Source organism: Aotus nancymaae, unplaced genomic scaffold (genome assembly GCF_030222135.1).
Source record: "Aotus nancymaae isolate 86718 unplaced genomic scaffold, 86718_ANA_hifiasm-v0.15.2.pri h1tg000029l, whole genome shotgun sequence".
In the NCBI taxonomy this organism is placed as follows: domain Eukaryota; kingdom Metazoa; phylum Chordata; class Mammalia; order Primates; family Aotidae; genus Aotus; species Aotus nancymaae.
In genome coordinates this window covers 57,945,705-57,960,101 of record NW_026988442.1, presented here as the reverse complement: position 1 = coordinate 57,960,101, position 14,397 = coordinate 57,945,705, and the positions used below count along the sequence as shown (strand labels likewise).

The 14,397-nt window shown below is 35.0% G+C and overlaps 1 protein-coding gene across 6 annotated transcripts in view; it reads left to right on the top strand.

Moving 5' to 3' along the window:
• The window catches only part of GALNT13 (polypeptide N-acetylgalactosaminyltransferase 13), a 598,306-nt gene that overhangs the window by 384,592 nt on the left and 199,317 nt on the right, over nt 1-14,397 (top strand). For all 6 annotated transcript variants that reach the window (XM_021665899.2, XM_021665898.2, XM_064382748.1 and 3 more), the window contains one exon: nt 932-1,049. In XM_021665899.2, coding sequence (XP_021521574.2) covers nt 932-1,049 — 118 coding nt within the window. The remainder of the gene's footprint in view (nt 1-931; nt 1,050-14,397) is intronic.

Sequence of the window (14,397 nt, the reverse complement as noted above, 5' to 3'; positions counted from 1 at the left end):
AAGTTGCCTCAAGTGCTGCTATTGTGCTTTTAAGGTTGCAAACCACTGTATTACAACTAACATTCAAAAGTCATCATTGCCAGTATGGATCTATTTCTGATAAACTACAATCTTCTTTTTAACCTTTAATTTATACTGCTTATATATAGAAAGACTTGTGTAGCTTACTCATTAACATTGTCTGTAATTCTTCTTTTAAATTAACAATTAATTTATCCTTTAAAAACTTAACATCAGACTCCTCAGCTCCTATAGAGGAATTTTGAATGTGAGACCAAAAGGCATTTATTCCTAGGAAAAAGTTTTAGAATCCCTTCCAAATGTCCTTCCAAACATAAATCCCATAGAATTAGATGACTAATTCTATCATTTTAATTAGTAAAGAGAGAATAAACAATTAGATGTAAAGTTCTTATGATTAAAAAAAACCTTTGTAACTATCACTAGATACTTATTTCCTATAAACATTTTACAGCACTTAATTTTTTCATATTTAAACAGGTTATGGATCTTTTCAAAGTGAAACCATGTCTACAGGTTTCTAGAGTTTATATAAAAATGATTTATAGTTATGTGACCTAAGTTCACAACTGGTAGTTTCATGACCAGCTAACCACTTTAAGGACAGTGCAAAGGGCAGAAACCTCTCTTCGCTATGCTTTTCAGAGGGAATATAGAAGTCCCAGTCTTCCGTGGCCAGTGTTACTTCCGCGTATCTATTTGATCACCCATAAGAAAAACAAAAACTAATTTGAGTTTTACAGAAAATGTTAAAAAAAATGCTATTAATTTAAAAACTTCTTACACCTGGATTTTGTTTCTAGTTTGAGATTATTTTTAATATTTAGAATGTCTCAAAAATATGTCTCATTAAATTCCACACATTGTTTTCAAAAGATATTCTTTTCTTTTTGTTTTTTTTTTCAACTAGGACCCCTACTATGGCTGGTGGCCTATTTTCTATTGACAGAAACTACTTTGAAGAGATAGGAACTTACGATGCAGGAATGGATATCTGGGGTGGAGAGAATCTTGAAATGTCTTTTAGGGTAATTGCATTTTATTTTATTTTTTGATGCTGAACATACTATGCTGTAGCATGCACATACCAGACACAGTAATTTACTGTCAAATCATTTTTGCTAAGTGATGCAAATTACTGATCAATTGGTCATCTTAATACATATGTAGAAGATTTGACAGAGTCCTATTGCATGCAATATTTACTGTTAAATGGAAAATTATAGATAATTTTTATTTTCAAAAATAATGTTTTTATTCGCAGTAAAAAGTACGTTAGGGCTTTAAACTGCTGAAATAAAGAAGGGTTTTGTTGATTAATAAAATGTTGCTCTATAAAATCACTTTGTGTTTTTGAACTAAAACTTGGAAGTATTTATGTAATCTGAATTTGCAACTACTGCCTGAGATTGTTCTCAGAAAATGTTAAGAATGAACTGTGGTCAAAGGAATTTGGATAATTCTGCAAGTAGTATGAGTATTTCCACTGACATTATTGTTTGATAAATCAGTTTGAATAAAGCTAATTCATTTAATAAATGGCCTTCCAAGTGAAAAAAAAAATTAAGGAATAAGTCCTTACAAATAGGTTATTAGGAAATGTTTAATAATATTTTAAATAATATGTTGTTATATTTTAAAATTTTAATATGGACACATAAGTATGCTTTCATGCTAAGAAATTGATAAGCACTAACATAGTGGTTTTTTCAAATTACACATAATACTATTGCTTTTTTTCTACCTAGAATTCAGTGTAAACTATTTGTGTGTGTTTGTTGTTGTTGTTTTGAGACAGAGTCTCACTCCATCACCCAGACATGAGTGGTACAGTGGCACAATCAGGGCTCACTGCAGCCTAGACCTCCAGGGCTCAGGGATCCTCCCACTTTAGCCTCTCTAGAGGCTGGGACCACAGGTGCCCAACACCACACCTGGCTAATTTTTTTTTTTTTATTTAAACGGAGTTTCGCTCTTGTTACCCAGGTTGGAGTGCAATGGCGCGATCTCTGCTCACTGCAACCTCCGCCTTCTGGCTTCAGGCAATTCTCCTGCCTCAGCCTCCTGAGTAGTTGGGATTACAGGCACGCACCACTGTGCCCAGCTAATTTTTTGTATTGTTAGTAGAGACAGGGTTTCACCATGTTGACCAGGATGGTCTCGATCTCTTGACCTCGTGATCCACCTGCCTCGGCCTCCCAAAAGTGCTGGGATTACAGGGTTTTTTTTTTTTTGTATTTTTTGTAGAGACATGGTTTTGCCATATTGCCCAGGGTGGTGTCAAATTCGTGGGCTCAAACTATCCACCCGCCTGTGCCTCACAAAGTGTTGGGATTACAGGTGTGAGTCACTGCACCCAGCTTCAGTGTAAAATATTTGAAATATTCCATCATTTTGCCCAAAATATTTGTACAATAAAATTATTAGAGTTTACATATATTTATCTATGAAGTTTAAACATTATGCCTTTTAATTTCTCATTTCAAAAGTAAAGTTTTTCATTTTCATAATATAAATATGTGTGATGTTGTTTAAGAAAATGTTAAAATTTGAGAATGAGTTACCTTGAATTTCTCTACTGTAGAATTCAGTGGATCTGGGATAAATTATTTTAAAATCACTGGGATGGCTTAATTATATTATTATTTTGCCTGCAAACTTTCCTTATAGCCAGATGTCTGAGACAAACCTTAGTTAAGAGAATTTTATTATTTTTGCATTTGCTTATATGCTCATATTCTCATGAAACTTGCCAAACCAAACTCAGGAATATCTTCTTGCCTTCAGGTCCTGTAAATCTTTGCAAAAGTTTTGAGGACATTTGAGAACCCAAAATTATTACCTGGTATAATGCTCACAGTGAAAATAGAAAAGAAAAAGAAAATAAAAGAAAATCAGTATATTCAAAAGTTTAAAAACAATTTGCTTCTATTCTTAGATGTAATAATGAGATAATTTATTCATTCATTAACCAATATTCTTTGGGTGTTATGCTGTGGTTACATAAGAAATAAAATCAACACAGAAATACTGCTACTATATGGGATTCTCTTGTTCCCTTTTCTCTTGTCTTCCTAAAATTCGAATTCACCTCTTTTCTCCCTACCTGTTAAGGTTGATTTTCTGCCAATGGATTCCTCTTACTTTTATCACATATGTCCCAGATTGGAGGAATGCTCTTTATCTAACTGATTGAAAGTAGATTTCAGAAAGAATTTAGTGGAATAATATGATAAACGAGGAGGACCTGATCAGGAAATGTAACAGGTTTAAATGTAGAAAAAGGAAGACTTGAGGATAAGATAGGTGATGCAGATACCAGGGATACAGAAGGAATGCGGCTAGGGGCTGTAAGAATAATCAGATCCCTCAAAAATGACACAGGAGGTTTTCAGTAATTGGTTGTTAGGGTTACTAAGAAATAAAATACTTATCAGTAACTTTTAAAACAGTATCAAGTGTTTTAAAATATGTTATTAGTTTCAATATGACTTTAATAGAAAGAAATATGCATTTTGCTTTTTATTAGACTCAATTTATGTTTTAGTTTCTTCTCTGTGACATGAATATGTTTGCTTAATAGATTGTACTGTAGCTGAGGAATATATTGAGTAAGGAAAAATGCTAGAATAGTGCATTAGCAAATGATTGAGACCCCTCATCTCTCTTTAGATTAATTTCATGACACTTAATAAAATGAGAATGTGTTGAGCATTTATATTCAGAGGATTTGAATCTAATATCCAGCCCAATTATTACACAACAGATATACATTGAGCAAGTGATATGTTTCCAGGTGCTGAGGCTACAAAGATGAGTAAAGCATAATGCTTCTTTACTCTCAAAGAACTACATTACTATGACAGAGATGTGTGTTATTGAAAAGAAAATGTGATAATTTCTTTTATATATTTATGTGTGAGGTTTTTTTTTTGTCTCTGTCATGTGAGCGTAGGCAAATGTAAATTCAACTGTAAGAAGATGATTATACCTTTCCCTCTAAGATCAGGAATAAATAAAAATGTTGGATCTTCATCTACTTAATATTATACTGGATGTTTTAGGCACAACAATAAGGTAAGAAGAGTAAGTTAAGCCATCCATATTAGGAAGGAAAAATTAAGACTATAATTTCAGAAGACAGGATTATCTACAAAATCCATTGGAATCTACAAAACAAGTCAGTCTTCTTATCAAGGTTGTAGAATATAAGAACAATGTATAAAAGTCAATTGTATTTCTATACACTAGCAAAAAACAGCAGAAAATGGATATTTAACCTTATGTAAAATAATTTTAAAAATATGAAAAAGTGATAAATCTGACAAAAGATGTGAAAGACTGCTATGCTAAAAACTACTGTATATTACAAATAAATTAAAGGATACCCAAATGAAGAGAAATTCCATTATTTAGTAAGAGTTAGTAGACTCAATATGATATTAATATGATAATTCTTCCTCACATCGATTCACTGCAGTAGCAAATGTATTTACTTACTATTGCATATTAGTATACATTCAAAATAATAGTTATGTGTATTTTATTTGCTTACTATTGCATTGAATCTATATTGATATGCAATAGTAAATAAAACTTACTTCATCTAGTAGAAATTGACAGGTTGATTCTAAAATCCATATAGGGATGTATAATAGCCAAAAATACTTTAATAAAGAAAAAAGAGAATTAACAAAATGGGATTTTAAAATTTATTGTAAGGCTATAATAATCAAGACTGAGTGTTGTGGATTAAAGACAGACAAAGGAACAAAACTGAAAATCTGGAAATAAATTCACACATATATGGACAATTGATTTCTAACAAATATGCAAAGGCTGTTTAGTAGAGAAAGAATAGTTTTTCAGTAAGTATTACTAGAACAACTGAGTATCTGTGTGTGGGGGAAAACAACTCCAATCCATAACTTGTACCATGAAAATATTAATTCAAAATGTAAAAATATAAAATTGAAAAAGAAAACATAGGAGAAGAACTTGTGTGACCATTGATTAGACAAATATTTCTTAGATATGACACCAAAAGTATGAGTGATAAGAAAATGGATCAGGCGGATCCCTACGCCATGACCGGAGAGAGAAGAAGCTGAAAGGGGGAGACAGCCAGGTGCAGCTGGGTGGGTCCCTACCCTCCCCCACAAACCCCAGAGTGCTGAAGCTCTAATCTAGTGGGTTGCACAGCCAGTGCCACAGTCTGAGATGAACCCTGAATGATCCAGCCCAGTGGAGGAAGGGCACAACCCACCACTAGAGGGGTGGGACCGGGCTACGTGTTTTAACAAAAAACACAGGAAGCCTGCGTAGCAACAGGACCATATTCTTGACAACCCAGCAGCGCGTACAGGTCAGCAGAAGAGGCTGGCCTAATCTCCCAGTAAAAACAAAAAAGACACAGGAAGCTTCCCTAGTAACCTGAAGGAGCCCCAAGAAATCCATTAGTGCTTCCACAGGCAGACAAGCGACCTCACCAATCAGCTTCCTGACACCACAGCCAGGAAAATCCACAAAGATGGGAAAAAAAACAGCAATAAAATGATGAAACCATCAAAGACGAGAACACCTCTTCTCCTTCAAGGGATCACAACTCGTCAACACAGGATCACAACTGGACTGAGGACTGTGACGAATTTACAGAAACAGGCTTCAGAAGGTGAATAATAAACTTTTCTGAGCTAAAGGAACACGTTCTAACTCAATGCAAAGAAACCAAAAACCTCGAAAACAGTTTAGACGAAATGCTAACTAGAATAACCAGCTTAGAGAAGAACATAAACGACTTGATGGAGTTGAAAAACACAGCACGAGAACTACGTGAAGCAAACACAAGTTTTAATAGCCAAAGCGATCAAGCAGAAGAAAGAATATCAGAGATCGAAGATCAACTCAATGAAATAAAAAAAGAAGACAAGACAAGAGAAAAAACAGTGAAAAGAAATGAACAAAGCCTACAAGAAATATGGGATGTGAAAAGACCTAATCTACACTTATTCGGTGTACCTGAATATGATGGGGAGATTGAATCCAAGCTGGAAAACACACTCCAGGATATTATCCAAGAGAACTTCTCAAGCCTAGCAAGGCAGTCCAAACTTCAAATTCAAGAAATACAAAGAACTCCACAAAGATATTCCTCAAGAACAGCAACCCCAAGGCACATAATCGTCAGATTCACCAGGGTTGAAATAAAGGAAAATATGCTGAGGAGAGCCAGAGAGAAAGATCAGGTGACCCAAAGAGGGAAACCAATCAGACTCACAGCAGATCTCTTGGCAGAAACCTTACAAGCCAGAGGAGAGTGGGGGCCAATATTCAACATCCTTAAAGAAAGAACTTTCAACCCAGAATCTCATATCCAGCCAGACTAAGCTTCATAAATGAAGGAGAAATAAAATCCTTTCTGGACAAGCAATTACTGAGAGATTTTGTGACCACCAGACCTGCCATACAAGAGCTCCTGAAAGAAACACTAAGCAAGGAAAGGAACAAGTACCAGTATCTTCAAAAAAAAAACCAGTGGGCAAAGACCAAAAATGCAATGAAGAACTAATTTCATTGTGGAAGACAGTGTGGTGATTCCTCAAGGACCTAGGAATAGAAATTCCATTTGACCCAGCAATCCCATTACTGGGTATATATCCAAAGGATTATAAATAGTTCTACTATAAGGACACATGCACACGAATGTTCATGGCAGCACAGTTTACAATAGCAAAGACCTGTAACCAACCCAAATGCCCATCGATGATAGACTGGACAGGAAAAATGTGGCACATATACACCATGGAATATTATGCAGCCATCAAAAATGATGAGTTCATGTCCTTTGTAGGGACATGGATGAACCTGGAAACCATCATTCTCAGCAAACTGACACAAGAACACAAAATCAAACATTGCATGTTGTCACTCATAGACGGGTGTTGAACAATGGGAACACATGGACACAGGGAGGGGAGCACTATACACTGGGGTCTGTTGGGGTGAAGTGGGGGGGACAGTGGGGGGTGGGGAGTTGGGGAGGGATAGCATTGGGAGAAATGCCAGATATAGGTGAAGGGGAGGAAGGCAGCAAGTCACACTGCCACGTATGCACCTATGCAACAATCTTGCATGTTTTTCACATGTACCCCAAAACCTAAAATGCAATTAAAAAAAAAAAAAAGAAGTCAAGAGAAAAAAATCTGTAGTCTTAGCCATGAAATGCTATAAGCAAGAATCATAAGAGTGCTAGTTTTTAAAAACATGACCTGTTCCACCTATGTGATTACAGATGGTCTGAGAACATGTCAGATTTACCCAGATTCAAGGCACCGACCTTCCAAAACAGGCAAAGCCTTCTAAATCAATTCAAGAAATGAAGCTAGACATGCCTACTCCCTAAATAAAAAAATATACATTCCAGCATCTTTTCTAACTAAAAAGAATATTCATCAATCACTTTGAATATGAAAATAAGTCCTTAATAAAAATTTTCTCTAAGAATAAAAAAAAAAATGCAATGAAGAAAATGAGTCAACTAATGGGAAAGAAAACCAGCTAGTAACAAAATGGCAGGATCAGATTCACACATAACAGTATTAACATTGAATGTAAATGCTAAATGCTCCAATAAAAAGACACAGACTGGCAAACCGGATAAAAAGTCAGAACCCATCAGTGTGCTGTATTGAGGAAACCCATCTCACATACAAAGACACACATAGATTCAAAATAAAGGAATGGAAGATGATTTACCAAGCAAATGGAGAATTAAAAAAAGCAAGGGTTGCAATCCTAGTCTCTGATAAAATGGACTTCAAACCAGCAAAGATCAAAAGAGACAAAGAAGGACACTACATAATGGTAAAAGGACCAATCAAACAGGAAGAGCTGACTATCCTAAATATATACGTCCTCAACAGAGGAGCACCCAGATAATAAAGCAAGTCGTTAATGACCTAAAACAAGATTTAGACTCCCACACAATAATAGTGGGAGACTTCAACACTTCACTGTCAATATTAGATGGATCAATGAGACAGAAAATTAACAAGGATATCCAGGACTTTAATGCAGACCTGGATCAAGTGGATCTAATAGAAATATGCAGAACTATCCACCCCAAATCCACAGAATATACATTTTTCTCAGTACCACATTGCACTTACTCTAAAATTGACCACATCATTGGAAGCAAATCACTCCTCAGCAAATGCAAAAGAACGGAAATCATAACAGTCTATCAGACCACAGCACAATCAGACTAGTACTCAGGATGAAGAAACAGACTCAAACCTGCACAACCACTTGGAAACTGAACAACTTGCTTCTGAATGTCGACTGGATAAACAATAAAATGAGGGCAAAAATAAAGATGTTCTTTGAAACCAACCAGAGAGAAGACACAACTTACCAGAATCTCTGGGACACCTTTAAAGCAGTGTCGAGAGGGAAATTGATAGCAATAAATGTCCACCAGAGAAGAGAGGAAAGATCTAAAATTGATACCCTATCATCAAAATTGAAAGAGCTAGAGGAGCAAGATCAAAAAAACTCAAAAGCTAGCAGAAGACAAGAAATAACTAAGATCAGAACCGAACTGAAGGAGATAGAGACACAAAAAAACCCTTCAAAATATCAATAAATCCAGGAGCTGGTTTTTTGAAAAGATCAACAAAATAGACCACTAGCCAGATTAATAAAAAAGAAAAGGGAGAAGAATCAAATAGATGCAATAAAAAACGATAAAGGGGATATCACCACTGATCCCAGAGAAATACAAACTACTGTCAGAGATTACTACAAACACCTCTACTCACATAAACCAGTAAACTAGGAAGAAATGGATAAATTCCTAGACACTTGTATTCTACCTAGACTAAACCAAGAGGAAGTTGAAACCCTGAATAGACCAATAACAAGGGCTGAAGTAGAGGCAGCAATCAATAGCCTACCAACCAAAAAAAGTCCAGGTCCAGACGAGTTCACAGCCGAATTCTACCAGATGTACAAAGAGGAGCTGGTTCCATTTCTTCTGAAACTGTATCAAACAATACAAAAGGAGGGAATCCTCCCTAACTCACTTTATGAGACCAACATCATCCTGACACCAAAACCAGGCAGAGACTCAACTAAAAAATAACTTCAGGCCAATATCCATGATGAACATCTACACAAAAGTCTTCAATAAAATACTGGCAAACAGATTACAACAGCACATCAAGAATATTATCCATCACAACCAAGTAGGCTTCATCCCGGGGATGAAGCCTGGTTCAACATATGCAAATCCATAAATGTAATCCATCACATGAATTGAACCAAAGACAAAACCATGATTATCTCAATAGATGCAGAGAAGGCCTTCAATAAAATTCAACAGCCCATCACGCTAAAAACTCTCAATAAACTAGGTATGGATGGAACATATCATAAAATGATAAAATCTATGTATGAAAAATCTACAGCCAATATCATACTGAACGGGTAAAAGCTGGAAGACTTCCCTTTGAAATCTGGCACTAAACCAGGATGCCCTCTCTCACCACTCCTATTCAACATAGTATTGGAAGTTCTAGCCAGAGCAATCAGGTAATAAAAAGAAATAAAGAGTATTCCATTAGGAAAGGAGGAAGTCAAACTGTCTCTATTTGTAGATGACATGATTGTATATCTAGGAGACCCCATCATCTCAGCCCAAAATCTTCTCAAACTGATAAGCAACTTCAGTGAAGTCTCAGGATACAAAATCAATGTGCAGAAATCACAAGCATTCCTATATACCAATAAGAGACAGAGAGCCAAATTAAGAGTGAACTCCCATTCACAATTGCTACAAAGAGAATAAAATATCTAGGAATACAACTAACAAAGGATGTAAAGGACCTCTTCAAGGAGAACTACAAACCACTGCTAAATAAAATAAGAATGTTTCTCCAAATGGAGAAACATTCCATGCTCATAGTTAGGAAGAATCAATATCGTGAAAATGGCCATACTGCCCAAAGTAATCTATAGATTCAACACTATCCCCATCAAGCTACCAATGACCTTCTTCACAGAACTGGGAAAAAAAAAAAAAAAAAAAACTTTAAACTTCATGTGGAATCACAAAAGACCCCACATAGCCAAAACAATCCTAAGCAAAAAGAACAAAGCCAGAGGCATCACACTGCCAGACTTCAAACTATACTACAAGCCTACAGTAATCAAAACAGCATGGTACTGGTACCAAAACAGAGACATAGACCAATGGAACAGAACAGAGACCCCAGAAGAAACACCACACATCTACAATCATCTGATCTTTGAAAAACCCAGCAAAAACAAGCAATGGGGAAAGGACTCCATGTTTAACAAATGGTGTTGGGAAAACTGGCTAGCAATGTGCAGAAAGCAGAAGCTGGACCCCTGCCTCTCACCTTACACTAAAATTAACTCCAGATGGATCCAAAATTTAAACATACAACCTAACACCATAAAAACACTAGAAGAAAACATAGACAAAACCATCCAGGACATAGGCATAGGCAAGGACTTCATGACTAAAACACCAAAAGCAATGGCAGTAAAAGCCAAGATAGACAAATGGGATGTAATTAAACTCCAGAGCTTCTGTACAGCAAAAGAAACCTTCATTAGCACGAATCAGCAACCAATAGAATGGGAAAAAAATTTTGCAATCTACCCATCTGACAAAGGGCTAATAGCCAGAATCTACAAAGAACTAAAACAGATATACAAGAAAAAAACAGCTCCATTCAAAAGTGGGCGAAGGATATGAACACTATTCAAAAGAAGACATATATGAGGCCAACAAACATATGAAAAAATGCTCATCACCACTGGTCATTAGAGAAATGCAAATGAAAACCACACTGAGATATTATCTCATGCCAGTTAGAATGGGGATCATTAAAAAATCTGGAGACAACAGATGCTGGAGAGGTTGTGGAGAAGTAGGAACACTCTTACACAGTTGGTAGGAGTGTAAATTAGTTCAACCACTGTGAAAGACAGTGTGGCAATTTCTCAAGGATCTAGAAATACAAATTCCATTTGACCCAGCAATCCCATTACTGGGCATATACCCAAAGAACTATAATCATTCTACTCTAAAGACACATGCACACATATGTTCATTGCAGCCCTGTGTACCCTAGAACCAACCCAAATGCCCATCAATGATAGACTGAACAAAGAAAATGTGGTACATATACACCATGGAATACTATGCAGCCATAAAAAAACAATTGATTTGTGTCCTTTGTAGGGACTTGGGTGAATCTAGAAACCATCATTCTCAGCAAACTGACACAAGAACAGAAAGCCAAACACCATATGTTCTCACTCATAGCTGTGTGTTGATCAACAAGAACATGTGGACTCAGGGAGAGGAGCATCACACACTGGGGGAAGTTGGGGAGGGTGGTAGGTGAGAGACAGCAGGGGGTGGGGAGGGAGGGAAGGATGGGGAGGGATAACATGGGGAGAAATGCCAGATATCATATGAACCTAAAGCAAAATAAATAAATAAATAAAAATGGATCACCAAAATTTTAAAACTTGTGCTTTTCAAAGCACTATTAAGAGAATGAGAAGTCAAGGCACTGACAGAAAGAAAATTTGGCAAATTATATATCTGTTAATGGATTTGTATCTAGAAAAAAAAAAAACTCTCAAAACTCAGTAATAAGAAAACAGTCAGCTCAATAAAAAGTGACCAAAATATTTTGAGTAGACCCTTCACTAAGAAAGGTCTACAAATGGCAAATAAGCAAATGAGTAAATCCTCAACAGTTAGTGGAGAAATGAAATTTAAAACACAATGAGATCATACTACACATTTATTAGAAAAACAAAGATTAAGAAGGCTGACCATGTTGGTGATAATATGGAAGAACTGTACCTGCAATGCTGGTGAGAATATGCAATGGTACACTAAACTCCAGAAAACAGGTTCAATACTTTTTAAATAACTCTTGAGTATTTACTCGATGAAAATGAAAATGTATGTTCATACAAAGAGTTGTATGCTAATATTCATAGCAGATTTATTTGTATCGCCAAAAGCCAGAAACAATCCAAATGTCCATCAGCAGGTCAATGAATAAACTATGGTTTGTCTGTATAGAATGCTACTCAGAATATGTGCAAACCATTAATACATCCTGCAACTTTGGTGAATCTTGTAATAATTATGCTTAATGAAACAAGCCAGATAAAAGGATTACATACTATATGACTCCATTTGTATAAAATTTTAGTAAATGCAAACTTATCTATGAAATCAGGTAAGTTGGGGGCATGAGATTGAGGTGGCACAGGGAAGATTGCAGGGAGGGATTACAAAGGGGCACATGAAAACTTTTAGGGGTAATGGATAAATTCATTATCTTGATTGTGGTGACAGCCTCACAAGTTACACACAGGAGAAAACTTCTTACTGAGTGATACAATTTAAATATATGCAGTTCATTGTATGCTAATTATATTTTAACAAAGCTATTAATAATCAAAACATACAGAGAGAGAGAGGCATACTCCAAAGAGAAACAAATGAAGGAAAAATATAGGTCAAAGTATTCACTTAACAGTAAACTTCTGTAAAACTTCTATACTTAGGTTAGATTCTCAATGTATCATAGTCCAGTTATTTTTAAATACCCCTGTTGATCTGATTATAACAGTCTACCTCTAAGGACGACTGTGTGCAATAAATGAGGTAATACTTAGTAAAGCTGTTTATAACTGCATGGCAATATTAATTTTTATTATCACCCTTAAAACAAGCTCTTTGTGGATAACTAATATTTAATTAACAACATGGAATACTTCAAATACCCCAATATCTTTGGCTTGCAAATCACAATGAAAACAGTAGTATTTTCACCTAAAGAATATAGCCAAGTAAAATGTCTTCTCATGTGAAATCCATTTATTTCCAATTTGTACAAGCAATGAAGTGGAAAAGAAATGAGAATTGACATAATAAATAGTGGAAAAATGAAAAGCGGGGGTTCCCATTGAACAGAATAGTATGATAAATGAGTTAAAGAAACTTGTCAACCTTTAGAGGCTTATAGTACCCAGATTTTAAGTACTAAAAGAAAGTAAATCACTTTCTAAGAAATGTTCACACAATTCAGATTTTGACAAGTGAAAATGTCAATCATAATAATTTGTTAGAAATCATTTTAGACAAAGGTCCAGCTTATTTACTTCTCTTAGAGTTCTTTGCTTTTTCTAAACTTAATTCATACAAATCTGATGAAAGTAAGTTATTTGCCAATGTGTAAAATGTGGCTGGTTTTTGTAGACCAGTCATAAAAACCAGATTATAATAGAAATATGGAGATGGTTTTGTGGGATCCTTTTCTTTAAATATGATAAACCACTGTCTTAATGATAATATAGAGATTAGCCTTTAAAAAAAATCCTATGAAATCATAAATTGACATTATGTGTGTGTAGTTTCCACAAAGAATACAAACCAATCTTAATGATTTGGTTTAGCAAATGTTTCTCTTGTTCCCTATTTGGTGCAGGCTAAACCTTAAACTTATTGAAAAATAACTTGAATTTTTAGCTTCTGTGCCTGTAACTAGTTTTTCTGTCATCTGGGCTACAACTTTGCTTTGAACCATTGTTTGAACATGTATTTTCATTTAAAGAATGGCTTTTTAAATTTAAACCAAGGAATAAAACATTTCTACATAAGAGACAATGAGACAGTGCTAGTAAAACTGTCATATCTATTATATATGCTTCTAAAGCACAGGGTGAGTAGGTGTCACAGAGTAATATTTCATTATGGTTCTCAGTAGAATTCTGTTTACCCAAAACAAATGTGTTAGAATTTTATTTTGAATATTAACTGCTATAAATAACTGGCTTCATATGCTCCTTTGGAAAAAAATTAGTGAACAACAGGTAAATTAGACATTAATCGAGCTTTAGAAAAACATTTGCAAACATCGACAGAACTTGTATTGCTCTTCAAATTATAATAGCCTAAGGCATTGTAATTTCAATAACTGTATTTCTTCGTTAACATTTTTGGTTCAGAAAACTGGAATATGAGAAGAGCTTTATATTAGCCTTTGATATGATGCTTTACCCTGTAAACATTCAATTTGGAGACATGCTTATACTTTTAGAAACAAACCATTTTAGAATACTTAGATACACTAAAACTTGGTATTAACCTCTGGTTTTCTTTATAGTCATTTAATTATTTCTTAAACTAATTGAAAATAATTTTGAGGTGGTCAGTACCAAACTTCTAATTTATTTTTAGAGCATAACCACATATTTACACCTTTTTCGTTATTTCTAAAATCATCCTAAGAGATTATTAGCATGAAAATTCACATT